An 18,634-nucleotide genomic window follows, 5' to 3' on the forward strand; every position below is an offset into this window, starting at 1 on the left:
TCAAGTTACAAAGCAGCGATCTTCAGCGGGACACGGTATTAAGGTGAATACTTTGTTGTATGTCAGGGATCGATGGTTCTGTGTTATGCTGGATGTGTTCTCGCGGGGTCTGTACAAGATAGTTGCTGGAAACCTTGGCAGTGAGACGAGCATCGTGACCGGACCATGACAGACCGCGGTTACTTTCTTCCGCACGCGACGTCATCGCGTTGCCGCCCAGAACTGGTGGTGAATCGAACTACTACTAGTCATTGAGCCCGGGCCTAGGGCGACGAGCGCCACTCGAAGCGAACGCGGCGGATGTAAACATAAGGAGACAAAATGGAAAACACTGCCTACTTGTCAAAGCTTCTCACAAGTCTTAGCACGTGACTGAGCATGGCAACGGCACTATACTGTGGACATGATGTCGGCGATGTGGCTGGGGATTTTGTCAGCGTGGGTCGCCTCTTGCGCCGAACAAGTGTTGGTGATGGCGTTGGTGGAAGGCGATAGAACAACCAGCGGCTGCCGTGCTGGACTCGTGCTAGATCCCGCCAGATGTGACGAGTGGGTAGCAGGGTGCGTCTCCAAGGCAATGTGCAGGTCGAGAATGTAGTCGATGACATGATCTCCAGCTCCGACAGCTTCTTTGTTCGAACCATGCTGGGCAACAGTTACTTGAGCTTGGCAAGAGGCGACTGCATCTCTTCGTGGTTCAGGTCGCGCTCCTTGCGTCCGACGCGACCCTCGGCCACCTTGGCGAGGCACCGGCTGATGGCTTGCTGCTGCTGGGACTGCGCCTTCATAGTCATTGAACAATCCGAACGGGGCGATGACGTCGCTTCTTGAGGCGAAAGGGTAATCCGAACAGGCCTGTCAGGAATTACAGTAGCGAACCGCGCCACTCGATTGCCGCTAGAAACCGAACACGAGAGCCGCGAAAACTCTCCCCGGACACAATCAACAATCGCTAGCGAGGCTTTCGCACTCGCACCTCATCAATGTTGGCTAATGCAAGAAAATCAATGGCGCAATGAGTTCAAGCGTGTATATGTTTATGAGTGTAAGCGTGGGCACATTTTTCATATCATACCGACTCCGTATTCCAAAAATTTCTCCTTCAACGATAACAAGAAATCTTATACAGGAAAATACGATATGGAGAACTTGGTTCCTGTTCAGGGCCTGTTTCGTTGCTTTTATGTGTTCTTTACTCTGTCCGTGTGGTTAAGCGCTGTCAACCATGGGCCAACTCAAACTAGCCCGACAGCTTGTCCTATTCTGTTCAGCACCCCGCCGGGGTGGCGCAGTGGTTACGGCGCTCGACTACTGTTCCCAAGGACGCGGGATCGAATCCCGGCCTCGGCGGCAGCTTTTCGATGGAGGCGAAAAGCAAGGCGCCCGTGTGCTGTGTGATGTCAGTGCACGTTAAAGAACCCCAGGTGGTCGAAATTTCCGGAGTCCTCCACTACGGCGTCTCTCATAGCCTGAGTTGCTTTGGGACGTTAAACCCCACTAAAACTAAACTAAACTATTCTGTTCAGCGACTCGAGAAATACCTACTCATCCACTATTAGTACATTCAGAGTGGCGGTGCTTTCTACTAGGCGCACATCTAAGAAATGTGCTGGCGCAAAAGAATCTGAGGCTACGTAGCTGCGATGGGGGCCCGGCCTGACGCATTGACGCTCCAAAGATGGTTTGGTTTGGTTTGGTTTTGGGGTTTAACGTCCCAAAGCAACTCAGGCTATGAGAGACACCGTAGTGGAGGACTCCGGAAATTTCGACCACCTGGGGTTCTTTAACGTGCACTGACATCGCTCAGCACACGGGCGCCTAGCTTTTCGCCTCCGTCGAAAAGCGGAGGCGCTCCGAACAGAGGAAGAGGCGAAGAGGCTCGGTCTCGTGTTGACCCCAACGTTGGATATGACTCGACAATGGCTGTCATTCTCCATCGTTTAGCCCAATTCCTCGCAATGTCTTCATTTTGTTTAGTGTTTTTTTATTATTATTATCTGGAACATCGTTCAGTTCAGGAGCGCTGAAAAAATTAGGAGTCGAGTTATCTCGCGCATACTAATACTTGCGTCGATATCGGAAGCTCCTCGCCAGGCCATCATCACGTGCGCCGGGCCATCGCGCACAACGCACTCGGGTATCGTATCATCCGCAGCTCGCGAGGACAGCAACACTGGATTCTTCGGCGCCTCCGAGACCCTTGAATTATTCATCCGCGCGCCCAACTCGATGCATGCTCGGAGCTCTGAGGACCTCGTCGTGTGCGTGCGTGAGCGCACGCGACTGCGGCAACATTCTGCACAAAGAGGCGATCCATTCGCGACAGATGCTTGGTCGCCATCTGTCGCCATACATATACGCCGCGGATGTTGCCGATGCTCGACTCCGAGCAGCGCTGTTCGGGGAGGCGAGATTTCCTTTTCTTTACACCGAGCCGCGCGTTCACATCGACCCGTGTGTCAGCTCTCGTTAGTCTCTCGCTGGCGACTCGGAGTGGATTTCGCAAAACGCGACTGTCGTGCTGACGCGAGTGCTCGCGTTGCTTTTTCTCCTCGCGATGCAAATCGCGCTCCATCAACATATTCTTATCTATGCGATTTGTGCCGTGTGCTCGCTCACTTTGCTTGTTGTGCAGATGCGCGTGTTGTCACTGCGCATATAGCGTGCCCGGCTATCGCGTTTGAGCGAGCGAACACCGCGTGGTTCTCACACAGAAAAGAAATTTCGCGCGTCCGAGCTCCTGTCCGCGGTGGTTAACGAACAATGATTTGCTTATGTTTAGTCAGTTCTTCTTTCTCTCGTCCGGACATGCGGAGCGTGTATTGTACGGCTTTATTGCATTACAAGCTGCTGTCGAAGTGCTTCAAGCGTGCTCACTTCCCGCGCTCTGAAGCCAACCAAACAAGGCGGGGACTTAGCGCGCCTCGAACTCAGTACTGTCGTGCCCGAGCGCTATTTGTTTTTAACCGTGCTCGAGTAAGATTTTCTTGCTGCATTTCACAAGCCTTCTCCCGGGCAGGACGACAGATGACCTGATATATACCTACAGCTGCACGCTTTTGTTCAGGTACAGTTATAGCCGATGAACTCGAAAGCAGAATACGTGACTTCAAAACTGAGCACGAAAACAGTTTATATATTTTTAAATTTTGAGGTTTAGTGCTGGAAAACGACGCGGGGTCTACGAGGTACACCAGGGTGGAGAAGACACCGAATAATTTGAGACCACCCGCGGTTCTCGCGCATTGGCCGCGCCGATCGGTATCGAACCTGCGACATTGCAATCTCAAGTCGAATGCGGAAGCCACCTCGGCGGGTACAAACACGATGTTTCCTTATCCAACAGACTGCAGTGTCATTTCTCAATTCTGGCACGTGCACAGGTCTGACGTGTGGGTTTCGAAACTCTAACGTCTTGATCTTCAGTTGACGGACTGTAAACAAACGAATGTGTCTGATAATTTCTTTTTTAATGCGTCACTGACAGCTGGTGTTCTCGTGACATTCTTGGCGGGATGGGGGGATGTTCATGGCGCATGTTATTATGCCGACCGGCATTGTTAAATTTCATTGCTACCTGTGGCTGATTTACTTGACTGTCACAAGTTCCCTCATGCCTTGGACGTGGATGGATTTAAAAAGCTTGACATATTTAGTCAAGTTCTCGACTAAAATAAAACTTGTCTCAGGCTACTAGCTCAACTGCCCACGCCCCGCTACGTTTAGAAACATAAGGTGGGCTCGCGCGTGGAGTCCGGTATCGCCTGAACCCTCGTCTGCACCGGTGTGCAGTTAGTTTTTGGTTCGCTTGTCATGCTGTATTCTTTTCGTGTCGAGCATTCTATGCCGTATAATTTCAACTACCGTATTATTCAGCCAGTGTAGCATGTGACAGCATGTCCGATTCCAGGAGAAGGTTGTGCAGTTCGAAGAAACACCAGCTGATGTAGTGCCTGTTAAGGGCCTGCCCGGCTTCCCAGTACGCAGTTATCGTGCCGTTTAGGCAGACAGCTTCGAAACGATGTAGCATATACTTTGTCCGTCATCTACAAAGTACACGGAAGCTGTGGATTGTACATCCGTATACATGAATGCATGATGAAACGAGGAAACTGTTTGGAAAATATTGTGTCCGTGCGCTTTTTTGGGTCGCGCTTCCGTCTGGAGCCGAGTTCCTGGGTTGACTCGCATGCACGTATCGCAGTGCTTTAAAAATACATCGCCTTTGAAGTGATGTTTTATACTTTCTAAATGTGTTCCAGGGTGTACATGACATTTTCTCCACGAAGGAACATCATATTCTCAGTGTGAAATTATAAAACCTCTTTTAAACTTTTGTTTACGTGTATTCCAGTGAGTTGTCATCCAACTCAGTACTCACAAGTGGCCGCTGCTAGCGCTGAGTGCTGCGTTGATGGTACCTGCCCCTGCTGAGTGCACGGAGCATATAGTACGCGGCGGTTTGACCACCTGAGACTTATGTAACATTATCTTTTTTTTATTTTTGCCTTCTTTGTTTGTCTCTTCGTTCAAGCCAGGGGCTTGAAAAAAAACGGCCACGTGGGAGATATCGTGTAGCCTTAGAAAGGGTCGCCGTTGGTGGCTATCTTTGCGCCAAATTAGGCATATTTCTTTTTCCTGTTGGCACACATGGCTACTTTCGGTACATTGAACTTCTACTCTGGCTTATTTACTAGCCATTTGTATTAGCAAACGACCCTACCGGCGATGCATTATTTCCAAGCTGTATTGCTGTCGCGGTTACCGATGCGCACTCTGTCTTCCCCTCCTGTCGGGATAATGCGCATCAAGGCACTCTGAGAGCATGTGGATCCATATGCATGGCTGCTAGCTGCTTCGCTGTCTTTGAACCACAGCGTATATAGAGAAGGTTGGGATACGGAGCGCATTTGGCAAGCACTCGCAGATTATGACTAGCAGCTTACCGATATCGCTCAAGAGGAAATATATGATAGTTGCATCTTACTTGTACTCACCTATGGGACTGAAACGTGGAGGCTAACGAAAAGGGTTCTACTTAAGTTTAGGAATGTTCATTTGGGCTAGTTGGTATACATTCATAATTGTTTTTTTTTTACAATTAAGTTGAGGACAACGGAGAGGGCTATGGAACGAAAAATGGTAGGGAGCGTGCAAGGTGGGTCAGAGAAATAACTCAAGTTACCGACATTCTAGTGGAAATTAAGAAGAAATGGGCATGAGAAGGACATGTAGGGCGAAGAGAGGATAACCGATGGTCGCTTAGGGTAACAAAGTGGATTCCAAGGGAAGGAAAGCGTAGCAGGGGGCGGCAGAAAGTTAGGTGGTCGGATGAGGTTAAGAAATTCGCGGGGGTCAAGTGGATACAGCTAGCACAGAACCGGGTTCATTGAAGGAATATGGGAGAGGCCTTCGCCGTGCAGTAAGTATAGTAAGGATGGTGGTGACAGTGTGTACATCTAAACTACTTCCTTCGTTAGGGTCGCGCGTCCCAAGTCGGTGTGAGCACCACGGGGAGGCGAGGGGTGCTGGTCGCCGCCAACAATTTTTCGGGGCACATAAAAATTCGACACATAATGAAAAGGATGGTTTATATGATACTACAGCCCACATTTGAGCCTTGGTATTTATGAGAATCTCCACTGCTACATTTTGTATATATTTTTACGAGGAGTGATGCAGAAAGGTACTTCAACATTCGGAAACGACCTGAATACATCGTATATGACGGAAGCTGTTACGCACATGAAAGAGAAGCCAAAGAGCGAAGATGCACTTCATAAAACTTCATGTTTGATTTTCTGGTAAGCAGCAGCATGTGGTACGAGGACACTTTCGGCGAATGCCTTTTTTCACGCCTGGCCCAACGCGCATTGAAAGTTTTGTCACTTCATGGTTGTAATACTGGTACTAAGCGCATGCTGTCTTGTGTGGCCTTCGTAAAAACAAGGCCCCTACGAAATGAAGCGAACCTGTGAATCAAGCTTGATCTGCTGGCTTAAAGAAAAAAAATAGCTGGAGTTTAGCCTTAGTTAAACCCAGTAGGTTGGGTAAGCAATACTGCATGGCTACGCTCAGGTTCAGCATGTGGTGTAGCCAAGTGTGGTGCGATATGTTTAGGCTGCGGCGCGGCGTGGCTGCCGACCGGGTTTACCCGACGGCTTAAAGAGGGGTCCATCTGCGGTCGCTCTTGTTGCTATGGCAACGACGCGCCATCTGCTGCGAGGCGTGGCTACCGACCGGGTTTACCCGACGGCTTGAAGAGGGGCCCCATCTGCGGTCGCTCTAAAGGTCAAACGTGGCTACCGGCCGGGTTTACGCGACGGGCTGAAACCTGGCGTAGTATGGCTTACACAATAAAACACGTGTACCATTAATTGGCTACTACTCGCTGGCTAAAATGCGCGAAAATTGCTTAGGAAAGAACACTATATATCACTCCAAATAAGCTATATGCACGCGTACGTAGTGCTGTCGTGTAGTGGCGGTAATTACAGGAGTAATTGACTCGTCCGCGCATCTGTCGTGCATCCGCTCCGTACCCCATAAGGACTATGTTGGAGCTGCTCTCGGAGTCTTTTTTTATACGACGTACAGCAGACAAGTACTGTTTCTACATCGTTTTTCCTTCAACAAAGCATTTTTTTTTTTTCATTCAAGATGGCTGACGTAAGGGGGCCGCATAAATGTCGACTCCTCGGGGAGTCATGTAGTTAGAAAGAAATTATGCCTCTTGTATCGGGTTCACCACAACCTACTGAAGAGAGGGCGCGACTGAAATGGTATAGCACGCAGCCACTTTTCCATAGTCTGCTTGTTAATGAACGGTCACGCGTTAGCATTGACTCGAACTTTGGGTCAGTTTTTCCTGTTCAATGCGAGTGTGAATTTCTCTGTCATGCTTGGCGCAATATTGAGGAACGTTCAACCTGGTCTGGACTCAGCTTGGCTAGTTACGATGTGATGATGATGATACTAAGGGTGATTACTGGAGTGGTGCACAGAACAATGCGCATACAGACCTTCCTACCAAGCTGGTCTTCTTCTCCGTGGCGCAGGCTGTTCCAGCGGCACCCAGAGTACCAGAAGCTGTTCTCCGGTTTCGCGGATGTACCGCCAGAGGCACTGTCCACCAACCCTCGGCTGGGCGCCCACGCCATGTCCGTGGCGTACGCCATCACGTCGCTTGTGGACACCCTGGACGACGCCGACTGCCTGGTGGAGCTGGTGCGAAAGATCGCCATCAGCCACTCCCGGAGGCCGGTCACCGTCACAAACTTCGAGGTGCATCCGGCACTGCAATTGCTCGTTATTGTAGACCACAGTGCCGGCTTTGGAAAGAAAAGAAAAGGGAGGGCACTATGCGTCCTCGTAAGCTGTATTCCAAGCGTGAATGCTGTAAAAGGATCGTTTACACCCAGTATGACTTAAAATTGGATTCGGGCTCGATCTGAAGCACCGTGGTGTGAAGTTCCACCTTGGTCCATTACAGACGCTCCCTATAACTTTTCTCGTTATGCAAACAGCACTTAACAACCGTAGTGAACTTTTTCTACAGATAGCTCTTGTGTGGTCTGCAGGAATCGGCCATGTGTATACGCAGGGGAGACGTACAGATGGCCGTGACCGACTAGCCACGCCCCACCACCGTCAGCGTCCCTGAAATGTCTAAATATTTGAAAAATCCCATTGTAATCGCCACAGTGCATGCATGGTTGAGGTACAGAGGTTGCATAGAAGCGGGTGTCGCTTCAATCAAATTTCGGTTGGGCCTAGCTGGCTCATTATTTTCCTAAGGAACTGACGACCGCAAACAGTAGACGATCCGTGCGCGGAGAAGAGACAAGGACAGGCGCTGGATTCGCTTTAAAAAAAAAAAAAAAAAAAAAAAAACGATTTTTCGCAGCGCCGCGGCGTGCTAGTACAGAAATGCAGTGCGGCAACATTTCACGCTACATTTGCCGACGTTTTGCGATGAGCAGATAGATGTCAATGATGCCAGCATATTTTTCAAACCACTGTTCGATTCACCCTTTCCGCGGGCCCCAGTGGTGGGTTCCGCTGCTTGGGTTCTTTCAACCAGATGATGTCGATGCTGAGCAGCTCACCACATTCCTACCTCTCATCCTTCATTCGTGTATTCGCAGAGGAGAAGGGCGGCGATCGGAGGGTGGGCCTGGGTGGCGTAATTCTGGCATACCTAAGTTGCAAGGCCGTGTAGCGCGTACCCTTAGCTGTGGCCGTCCATAAGGGCATTAGGGGGGATAGAAACGATGGAGTTGGGCCAGGTTTTTGTCTCTCTGGGAATGCTCTTCATATTGCAGCCTCCTGTCGCGTCAAACTTGCCTGGTGGAGTCTAATGGAAGTGTTGCCCTCTGTGGCGGCGTTCTGATTTGTAAAAATGCAGAGAATTTTAGCTAGGATTCTAATATCGTGAGAAAGCTATTACCCTAGTTATGTTTCACAACTTTCTGTGGCTAAGCGCCTGGCACGGTGCACTTTAACAGTACATGTGGCGCTATCTGGAGCCGCCGCGTCAAATTTCGGAGGTTTAACCATGGCCTCCGATATCCGATGCAACGGCGCGTTTGATCACGGAGGCCACGGGTTCAACCCTGCTTGTAGCGTCATCTGGGACGCGTCAAGTGTCGGAAGTTTACCCCCTACTGAAAACTGGTTATAACAAGCGAAAGCAGCCTCCGGATGGCTGAGACGCTTGCCTGACGAAGCCGACCGGTTCTAATCCGCTTCGGTTTTTGTCTAATGTGAAGACATTACAAGATGACATGATCAGTCAGTTAAACGCTCCATCACTTTCTCTGATAGCTGGCGAGCTTGAAAGACTCGTCGGGAAAACTAGCGCTTTGGCGCCGCTAGTTTGGAGTCGCTGTGACCTCGCGAAATATCACAGCGACGGCGCAAACGTTAGACTATTTTGTTAGCTCTGACCCTTCCGGTTAGTGCTCTCGCGCTAACGCTGGGAACGCTATTTCGGTATTTATTAAGGCGAAAGCCTTACTTGGCTATGCTTGCGAAAATGTATCCGCAAAACGTGGAAGCAAAACATGGAAGTAAAATGTAACGTGCGAATGTGTACGCAGTGACAAGTGGTATATAAATGTGGTGTCATGCCTAGTCATGCCATGTGAGTCATTATAGTTTAGTCATTTGTCACGAGTCAGATCGGAGATGCAATATGAGTGCATATGGAGTCCATGACTTGTGGAAGTCAAGGTCATGACCATGACTAGTGTGCAGTCATGACTCTAAAAAATGCTGAATCGTAACACTCTAGGAGCTACTAAAGAGCAGCCAACGCACATGTTTTCACATTTCTCCAATGCATACATATGCAGTGCTCTAGAAGATTTTTTTGTTTGGAGCGAGACGTACGCATGATCTGGCCAGCCGGTTTATTTACATTTACAGACTTGTCGACAGTGGTCCAAACGAATTTCTCATAAGGCAATGAAGCCTGGAGAATAAAAAGGACGTTTAGGGCTTTGAAAGAGATCACGCCGTCCATATATCTTCGCAGGGCTGGCTCAGTCTCAAATCACAATCGCAAGTCTATGCCAGAAACAAGATGCCAGGATGATAATCCTCCGCACCCACCACGTGATAATAACGATAAAAGTTATGACATTGTTGCCTTAGCACAGTTCACCACTACCTGCTGCGGCTGATCACTCTTCATGCATAGCAACTTACGTGTATCGGACGCTGTCATTGTATTCATATCTGCGTTCAAGTGCCCGAGCACGAGTGACTTGGCGGCCTCGGTGGGTGTCGGGTTGCCTGCTGTGTGGAAAGGGGGCAACTTTGATGTGGCTTTGCTTTGATCCGCTCTAGGGTGCGGTGGGGGAGGGGGTGGGGGTGGGGGGGAGGTCTGAGAGTGGTGATGCGGCTGGTGACGAGTGCTTGTACCAGCCGCGGTGGCTCAGTGGGTTAAGACGCCCGAATACTGATCCGATGTACCCGGGTTCGAACCCGACCGCCAGCGGCTGCATTTCGATGGAGGCGAAACGGAGGCAACGTTTATAGATGAAACGGAGGTGCATCCGTGTCGTGCGTCATACCAGTGCACGTTAAAGATCCTCAGGCGGTTGAAATTACTCCGCAGCCCTCCACTTCGCCTTCACTCCCACCTCCCTCCGTTGACTTACGACGCGGGTGTATGACAGATACTGCGTCTTCCCTTTCTTATAAACCAGAGATTATTATTACACCTATTGGCGCTAAGTCAAATTATTCACTATAATTATTACTCAAATTTCTGATCTCCAGTACGCACCGCCGGATACCATCGCTTAAATAATGGGTATATACGCTCTTCCCCTTTTGGTAGTCGGCTTCTCTGGTGCAAAATTCTTTGTAAACGAAGCGTTTGACCGCTCCTCGTGCAGAGCTAAAATTTGGCCAAGCGATTGCCTTTTGTGTCAATAAAATCAATTCCCAGTGACTCGGATTTCTTCGCTGCTTATTGAAGCTGCGCGGACCTGAGCCCACTTTTGATTTCTCCTCCTTTGTACACGTGTGCCATAGTAGCCCAGGAACCAATCTATGACGCCCAAAGTCGGATGTCACAGGATTGAATCTTGGCTGCCATGGCAGCATCCTCCTGATGGGAGTGGAGCGATAACCGTGTTGTGCTCGGTATCACTGCATATCTGGAAGCTGGCCGAAATTAACCCCGAGGTCTGCACCACGGCGTTTCTCGTTGCCCTGGTGCAACTGCGAAACAAACTAACCGACTTTTCTTCCTCTCCGCTTTTTGCGCAGCACACGATGGCCGTGATCGTGGACACCCTGAAGGACCGATTAGGAGGCAAGATGACTCCTACGGCCACGGCCGCTTGGGAGAAGACCCTGAAGCTCGTGGTCAACGTCACTGCCGACGTCTTCAAGGAGGTCGGGCGAGACTAGGGACCACCACGTCCGGCCACTACACACGAGCGACGCCGCCTAGACACTCTACTGGTGGCGTTGTACAAACGCATGCGCGAGCTTCTTAGCTCCTGGACTCGCGAGACAGTGGACACGCGGTTCTTGTATTGCTTTGAGCGCGACAATGCGAATGCTATAGCGGCGCACGCTTCACTTCGGTTCGCGGAGGTGTGGCAGCACGAACGAAAATGACGTTCGTTTTCGCTCATGCGGGTACGTTTCGCGGTCATTTATTCAGGAAAAGATGGAGCTTCGTGCCCTAGCTACAGCGCAGAATGATCCTTTGCCGGCCTACGTCATTGGCGCACGTGTCAGTCGCGTAGCAGGCACCATGCGGCCGCTCACGCGTGCGTTGGAAACGTGTGGGTTCGCCTGCTCAGGCAGAGAAGTCGGACATTCGCGGGAACCTTTGTTGCAACTCGTGTGGTACATATAGCCCAACGGGCACCGTTGTGGCGATGGAACCGCGCTGGCGCTCCTGCAGCGAATATGTACTGGCAAAAAGAAATGTTCACGAAGTTATTTGTGCTTGCTGATTTGTACGTACCAAGTTCAAACTTCAGCTCTGCAGTCGGAGAACCGTGGTGTTATGCGCACCAGTATCTGGGAATCTATCTTTTTTTTTTCCTGGCCTGTGTGTGTGCAAAAGTGTCCACCGCATAAATATTTCGGTTTAAGCACTTTTCTTTTTACGGTTTGTCTCGTTGATTGATTGATTGAAAACTTTATTTGTCTTTTGTAAGTTTGTTAGCGGTTGAGGTCGAGGCTTTTTCTGGAAGTCCGTCACCTCCCTGGCCGTGGTTGGGCCCCTAGTCCAGGGCTCCACTGAGTCGGGCCACCTCGCTTGCGTGTGCTATGAGTGCCCTCTGGGCCTCTAGCTCGCAGAAAGCTGGTCTGTCGATATCAGGTTGTTTGCAGGCGATATTTATGTTCCACGCAGTTGACTTGCTTGCTTTAATTGTTTCACAGCCACTTCAGAGACAGCTAGCTTCCTGGATGGATGCAAAGGCGATTGGCAGCGCCGCTCACTTTCAGAGTACGCACATATATCCTGTATAGCTCATATATGCTCCGGCCCACGATCGACGCGGGGACGCAGTGCAGCCACGGTGCCAGTTTCCGTAAACCGCTGGTCCTTTTTTCTCCGAATCAGTATTTCGTCTGCTGATATCCCAAGCAGGACATAAAATGAAGCTTTCCGAGCTGGAGATCCATGATAATACCGGTGTTAGCAAGTTTGCGAAGTAATTTGTTTCATTTACTTTTCGTGGACTGAAAAGAGCGCTCTTTGAGCTCCTCTTATCAAATAGCCATTCTTCAGAGTTATTTGATATTAAAGGCCTCTGGTAACTCGAGTCGTGACGTCGTGCGCTTCGCTTGCAGCAACAGACAGCAACTTAGCGACGTTACGGCGAAACAAGAAGAGTCCTTGTGAAAGAATTGACAGTTTATGAGCAAGACTACTCCTCGCATAACGTGTTTAACGGAGTTGCGGTTGCGTTTTCGGGGCAGATTTGATGGCGTAAAGTCGTTCTGTTCCAATGTTCAGTTTCGCACTAGTTCTTTCAGCACTTCCGCTGAAAAGGTACAAGACAAACCGCGCATTAGCATCTTTGGGGAACTCTTTGGTTGCAGTCCAAATTTTGTGAGCGCAGCGTTTGTATTGACAATTTCGAGTATAAAGCGACAATTTGGCGCCACAGGAAAGGTGATGCAGTTGCTTTTCTCCTTCGAGCACCAGTCGGTACACAACTAATATCGCGCAGCTTACCTCCACGGTACCGTACGCAGTACCGACCATGGAGTTTCAAACACGTCCGTTAGCTTCTAAAAATGTTGTCACCTGCAAGGCAGCTGCATGCAGAGGAGTCATGTAGCTCTGGTCAGGCCGACGTCTGTTCACAGCTGTGTTTCGGTGCGCAGACGGAACGGAACGAAGCTAAAGAAACGTATAGCAGACGACGGCTACCATCATGCTACCATTTTATTTTTTTATTTTTTATTTTTGCGTATTCGCTTACGGTCTTTCGCGGATCAGGCTTGATAGCATCGTAGAAAAATAAAATGACGCGCCGGGGAGGGGATAAAGGCACACTACTAACGGAAAACTAATTTGCTTCGCGCTACCTCAAGCGTTCATTCGTGGAACTGGCGGGAATGAGCATTAGGAAGACAAAAAAAAAAAAAAATAAGCACGCCGACCAAATGTACCCAAAATGTGCGGAGAGCCGAAGACGTACGCAGCCCCATCGGCTTCCCTGTCAAAACTAAAGTTCGAAGCATTCAATTATTTCCAGAGTAGCCGAGTTTTGTTCGTGTCGACCGGCTGGAAGAGCTTCCCGGTGGACTTTATATTTGATGAATTTCCACCACCGTGGCTGAATACTACAAGTACTGCTTTTCACCAAGAACATGCGCATCGAGCTGTAATTAATCCCGTCTTTTTTATTCCTATTTTGGCTTTAGTTTTGATTTTGCAGCCGACTGGTTAACATTAGAAATTGCGTAGACAAAGCCGATATATATATATATACACACACGCTGACCTTCAGCATCAACGTCGCTTCAGAGCACTGTGTACATCAGTTTCATTTTCCGGCGGAGTCTGCTGAAGTTTGCGAACGTTGAGCCTATATTAATGACGTGTGAAGCTTAGTACATCATCCCGCACGACTGCCGCAAGAAGAGCCCATTTATAGGTCCTCTAATGTAGTTTAAGCCTTTGCAGTTGCGTTTGTTTCAGCTTCGGGCTCCAGTCTGTTTCGTGAGACTCCGTACGAGCCCAACAAAGGGGTGGCTCAGCTAATGTTTTGTGTATTATGTTCTTTTATAAAATATTTAGAGTGCGCAGCCAATCTACACACCGTCCGTTTCGGAGGTATTTGCTAACAAGACTCTGGGCGAGTCTCTTCTCATAGTTAGTCATTATAGCTTATTCCCCGATTATCTATATTACTTAACCGATTTAAACGAGAGTGTTGGTTTGTTTTATTTCGTTAATTTCCGTGTGTGTATGTCCCATTGCAATACGCCTCCTCGCCGCAGGGCTCCTTCACTATTTCAAGCGCCGTGCCAGCTAAGGCCATCTCGAACTCATGAGGTCACGATCTCGTAGAGCTTACGACATTTGTTTCCAGAATGGTGTACCTTCTCGGCAGCAGCGGTTCTAGCTTCTCCTCCGACGCTTGAAGACCAGTGCGAAAAGATTACAGGTTTGCTGCTTCCCACGAATATGGTTCGTTTCCTCGCCACGGCGTTGCCATGACGATTAGTAGTCGGTTGCAAAGGAGGGAGAAAAAAAAAAAAAAAAAAGATCGAGGCTGGTATACATTGTATTTCACAGCAGTTCAGTATAGTGAAGAGGCGGGACCAGCACATGCGTATAGTAGTGGAACTTTTAAAAGCGTAAGTCATCTTGAAGAAACAATACCTTCGATCGTACAGGTGGACGAAATATTAAGGGGAACACTGTGTTCGCAATCAACCATCAGATATGTTTCTATTTGTTGCGCCCAGTTGTGAATGCTATCACATGTCTGAAAACTCGAGCTGCGATAAAAAGTGATGCTTCTTACTCACACTTTGAGTGATCGCCGAGCTCAAACCAATTAGGTGTTCCCGTTAATATTGCTTCGACCTGTAGAATACTGTAAGCGACACGAACGAACAAATAGAGGTGACTTTTCGGCCGGGGTTCACTGAGCAAAGCAGCCACCAAAGAGGAATAGCAACGCATTTATTCTCGAAAATGGGATCAAACACGGCTGACATATACGGCTTTGGTGTGGAAAGGGAGTGGCAACAACTTTCACGCGGATGCATTGTTTACATGTTTATGTGGAACCACGCGCTCTCTTTTTTTTTTTTAATTTTTTTTGTCGCAGCACAGACCAAAAGCGCCACACGGTTCTCCAACAGTTTGGGGCCAACTGCATGACTGTAACGAGAATCGATTATTTGTCGCAATGTTGCACCAAAAAAAGAAAAAAAAAACCGGCAGCTTTGGTCAAAAGTCTTTGGGCCACATGGATAGCTTTTTCAGCCTGATATGCAGACAGCCTTTGCTGCAGCCCCGAATAACAAATATCTCAAAATGTGGTGGCAAAGGTTCAACTCACTCTCCAGCGATGTGCGCCTTCACAGGATTCCCGCTACACGGTTGGAGAGCAGCCCCTGTGGCCTGGACACTTTTGATCAAGTATATGCATCATCCGCAACCATCTCTTGACAAGTGTTGAAAAAAAAAAAAAAAAAAAAAACTTATTGCATATCACCACCGCGGAAGGCCCTCAATGACATGTTCTTCATCTGTATTAGACCGTTGTTGCATATCACACTGCGCAGAGGGTTAGTGGACAACCTGAAAAGTCGCGGGACAAAAAAAAAAAAAAAAAAAAAGCCTTTTTGCGTTCGCGGAGCTGTTATATTACTAACGGCTTCTCTGGGGCATTAAAATGAGTGCAAATCACGCCTACATTACGCGTTGCTTTTTTTTTTTTACTTTTTATTGTGTATAGTAATGCAGCGTTTTGTTGTCGCGCTATTTCCCAGTGTTTCATTTAATGCTTGCTGCCAGCTGTGTGTTTCTTTACTACCACCAAAAAGAGCAAAGAAAAGCAAGACGTGTGTTTGTTGTATAAACCTTTTGAAGACTTGTCTACACATTAAAACCGCTCCATGTACTTGAAATAAATTAATTGTTTTTTTTTTTTGAAGAAAAAAAAGCAAGAGCAGTGGTCTTGTGTACAACTTGTATGCCCACTTCGCCGTATGCACCCAAGACGGACGGAATTCTCGTGAAAGCAAATGGCTGTCTTAAATTTCAAAAGATCCACACGCCGCGACTCACGTTGCATTGTTTATGAAATCCTCTTGCGGCGCGGTACAGAACAGCTAATTGTTTCTCGAGTGTGCAGAGGCCAGCGAAATAATGACCCGGTGGCTTTTGAAGAATGTATAATGCGAACAGGGACGCTACAAGTCGTACCATTCAATTTACCCGCATTACAGCGACCCATGCGTGTATCCTGTTAGTGCGCATGCGTCAAGACTCGATATACTTTCACAATAAAGTCGAGACACAACATGCCCCACAAAAGTGCCCAGGCAGTAAGAGTGTATTGCTCTATTCTCCTGGACACAAGCCTCGCACTCAATAAGGGTGTTGACCACATATACCCTGCTTTTGGAGATTTGGTTCGCCATCAGGCAAACTATACGTTGCTGCGCGTCCCTTCTCCTCAATTTCCTTCGTCGGGTTATCTGGTCAGGGTGGAAAAAACAAAGCAAAACGCGACAGGCCCGTCCCGAGGTTCAGGTAGACAGCACTCTGAACTCGATGCTAAGATGACTAGAGGAGAATGAAAGCCAAAAGGATGCAACGACTCATCAGGTGTGTATACGCTCTTCCTCCACTTCGTTTTGCATTAGTCTCTTCTCGTCGACCTGGCGCCCCGAGGTGCGCGCTTGCTGGACGTCACCGTCGACGTCACGTCTGTACTCTACACGTAGCGTCCACAGGTCTGTTCGGTGTGAACCGGATTGGGAGAGCGAGCTTAAACTGGCACGTGGTTCACAAGTATGGCGGCCACTGCCAGCTGCCTTGCTATTACGCTACCCTGACCACGGCGAGCGACATTCGCAACCAGGACTGCAAAGCAGAGCAAACACTAGGTGGGAGCACGGTTAGGTGCAAGCCCTTTCTTTTGCGAATTCTTCTCTTACATAACTGAAGTTAGTTTAAACACTCCGATTTGGTAAGACATTTTGTGTACTCCGTAAAGAGCCGCCTGAACGCCGCCAACATCTCCCTACAACTAAATAAAGAACGAGATCCCGGTAAGGAAGTCAAAGCGAGAAAATCAAAATTAGGTAAGAAATAGTCTGTGTAAAGTACAAATGCACTGCTAAACAGTGTGGCTAAAAGAACAATAGCGCGGATTCCCCACGACAGAACAGCCGCTATCCACTACCACGAAAGACAAAATGCGTACACAGACTGAAAATGACTTGAGAGCGGCTTCCCTTACATATTAAGTGACTCCCGTTCAAAAGGAATAGGCAGAGAATCACTGTAAAACCAAAGCCGTCTCCATTCCACAATGAAATCGCCTAAACAATATGTAGGCCCACCCTCGCATACAAAGTCTATTTTTAAGATTTAATTGTGCGCCCTGTGATTCGCTGCATGTAAATACGGCTACTTAAAAATGTTCGTCGTTTTTCCTAGCGATAACTTTTGAAGGCGGTTGTGAAGCTGGTTTTTTTCATTGCTATAACCTGTCATTTCTTGCCTTCGGCCATTCGCGCAGCCATTCCGAGATGCTCCCGTACCAAATGGAACAACAATCAGCGATTTACCACCCAGACATTTAGATTTGCACACGCTGAGTGGTCTGCAGTGTTCGAAATCATGGTCAAGTGCTCCCCACCGCAAGCTCACGCCTTTTCGAACAGTTAGGCTTGGTGAAAATGCAGACGACGCGATCCTTCACCTGGAGAGTGACCTGACGCAGGGCACAACGAGAAAGCCACACTCTATACCAGACCAAGTGCATCCTCACCGACAGTGAGTCGGGGCTATAAAATCCTGGATGACTCCGACAAGCGTTCTTTAGTCGCAGTTCGCCCAAGTCAGAGCAAAGTGGAACTGTGTGCACTGCGCGTTATGTATACAGTGAACCGCAGTATACAGTAGTGCTGGTATACCGACAGCAGGCTGCACATCACGCGCAACATAAGAGAATATAACCCGTGCATGCAGGCTTTCGCTCGTCTTTCACCTCTATTTCAAGGAAGATTCTCCTGTAGCCTAGCAGCTGCGCTCATGGGTTCCGTCAGACGAGGCCCTGGCGAGCGTACAGAAATGCGTCCCAAAAACCGTACCATCCGAAAGTTCCAAGGTTACCATCGCGTTCAAAAGGAATTGGCGGGCCAGGGAAAGTGGAAAATCCACGCCACAACAGCACTTGGAAGGCACCAAACCGCTCATTTCAGGTGCGGCAGGCGTACATAAGGTGTTCACGATGGGTGGATGCATTATAAAAGCGCGTACTCTTTGAAACGGGTAGTAGCAGTTTTCATCATGCTCGTTTTTTCCCTTGTCTTGAAAGCTGTTATTAACCCGTCAACTATTTCGTGATTTCAGTTACTAAATTTTTACTTCTACCCTTATGTCCTTGTCCTTACTTCATCCGACGAGCCAGATACTATGTGCCACCTCTGACAGCAGCACCGACGGGTGACGATTTCGTGACGACAGTAGAGCCTGCAGAAACTGAAGGTGGAATGCAGTCTTATAGAACGGGCGAAACCGCTGGGGGCTAGGAACTAATCGAGCCTCAAAGAATGAACAGAAGAAAACTGAGAAGCACTGCGGAGACGGCGGGTTTTCATCAAGGGAACATCCGTTCAAGTTTTGCTAATGCTAGTCGATGGAAGGACATAAGCGCATGTTTAACGGCTCTTCCAAGGCATCAGCGAGAAACGGTCCGCGGCCGTTGTGTAGCAATGTATTTAAAATCTGGAATGGTTATTTCGGTCGTTGAAGCACTGGGCTCGGCATACCCGTGGTTGGAATAAAACGAAATACTAGCCGAAGCTTCTACCCTTCCCGTCATGCCCGTGTTACCTGAACAGACCTGTGAAGCAGTAGCGTCGACAAAACTACCCTGGTTTTCTCGAGATC

The 18,634-nt window shown here is 48.7% G+C and overlaps 1 protein-coding gene and 1 pseudogene across 1 annotated transcript in view; one reads left to right on the forward strand and one right to left on the reverse strand.

The window, feature by feature from the left end:
- Window positions 1–13,139, forward strand: part of LOC146188123 (globin-like) — a 130,643-nt gene extending 117,504 nt beyond the window's left edge. The window contains exons 2-3 of the mRNA XM_084603651.1: window positions 7,059–7,284; window positions 10,783–13,139. Coding sequence (XP_084459777.1) covers window positions 7,059–7,284; window positions 10,783–10,926 — 370 coding nt within the window. The 3' untranslated portion in view covers window positions 10,927–13,139. The remainder of the gene's footprint in view (window positions 1–7,058; window positions 7,285–10,782) is intronic.
- On the reverse strand, window positions 391–794 carry LOC146188126 (uncharacterized; annotated as a pseudogene).
- Window positions 13,140–18,634: the final 5,495 nt, after the last annotated feature.

The sequence above is a fragment of the Amblyomma maculatum genome, chromosome 5, assembly GCF_055883805.1.
Source record: "Amblyomma maculatum isolate TAMU_Amacu chromosome 5, ASM5588380v1, whole genome shotgun sequence".
Classification (NCBI taxonomy): domain Eukaryota; kingdom Metazoa; phylum Arthropoda; class Arachnida; order Ixodida; family Ixodidae; genus Amblyomma; species Amblyomma maculatum.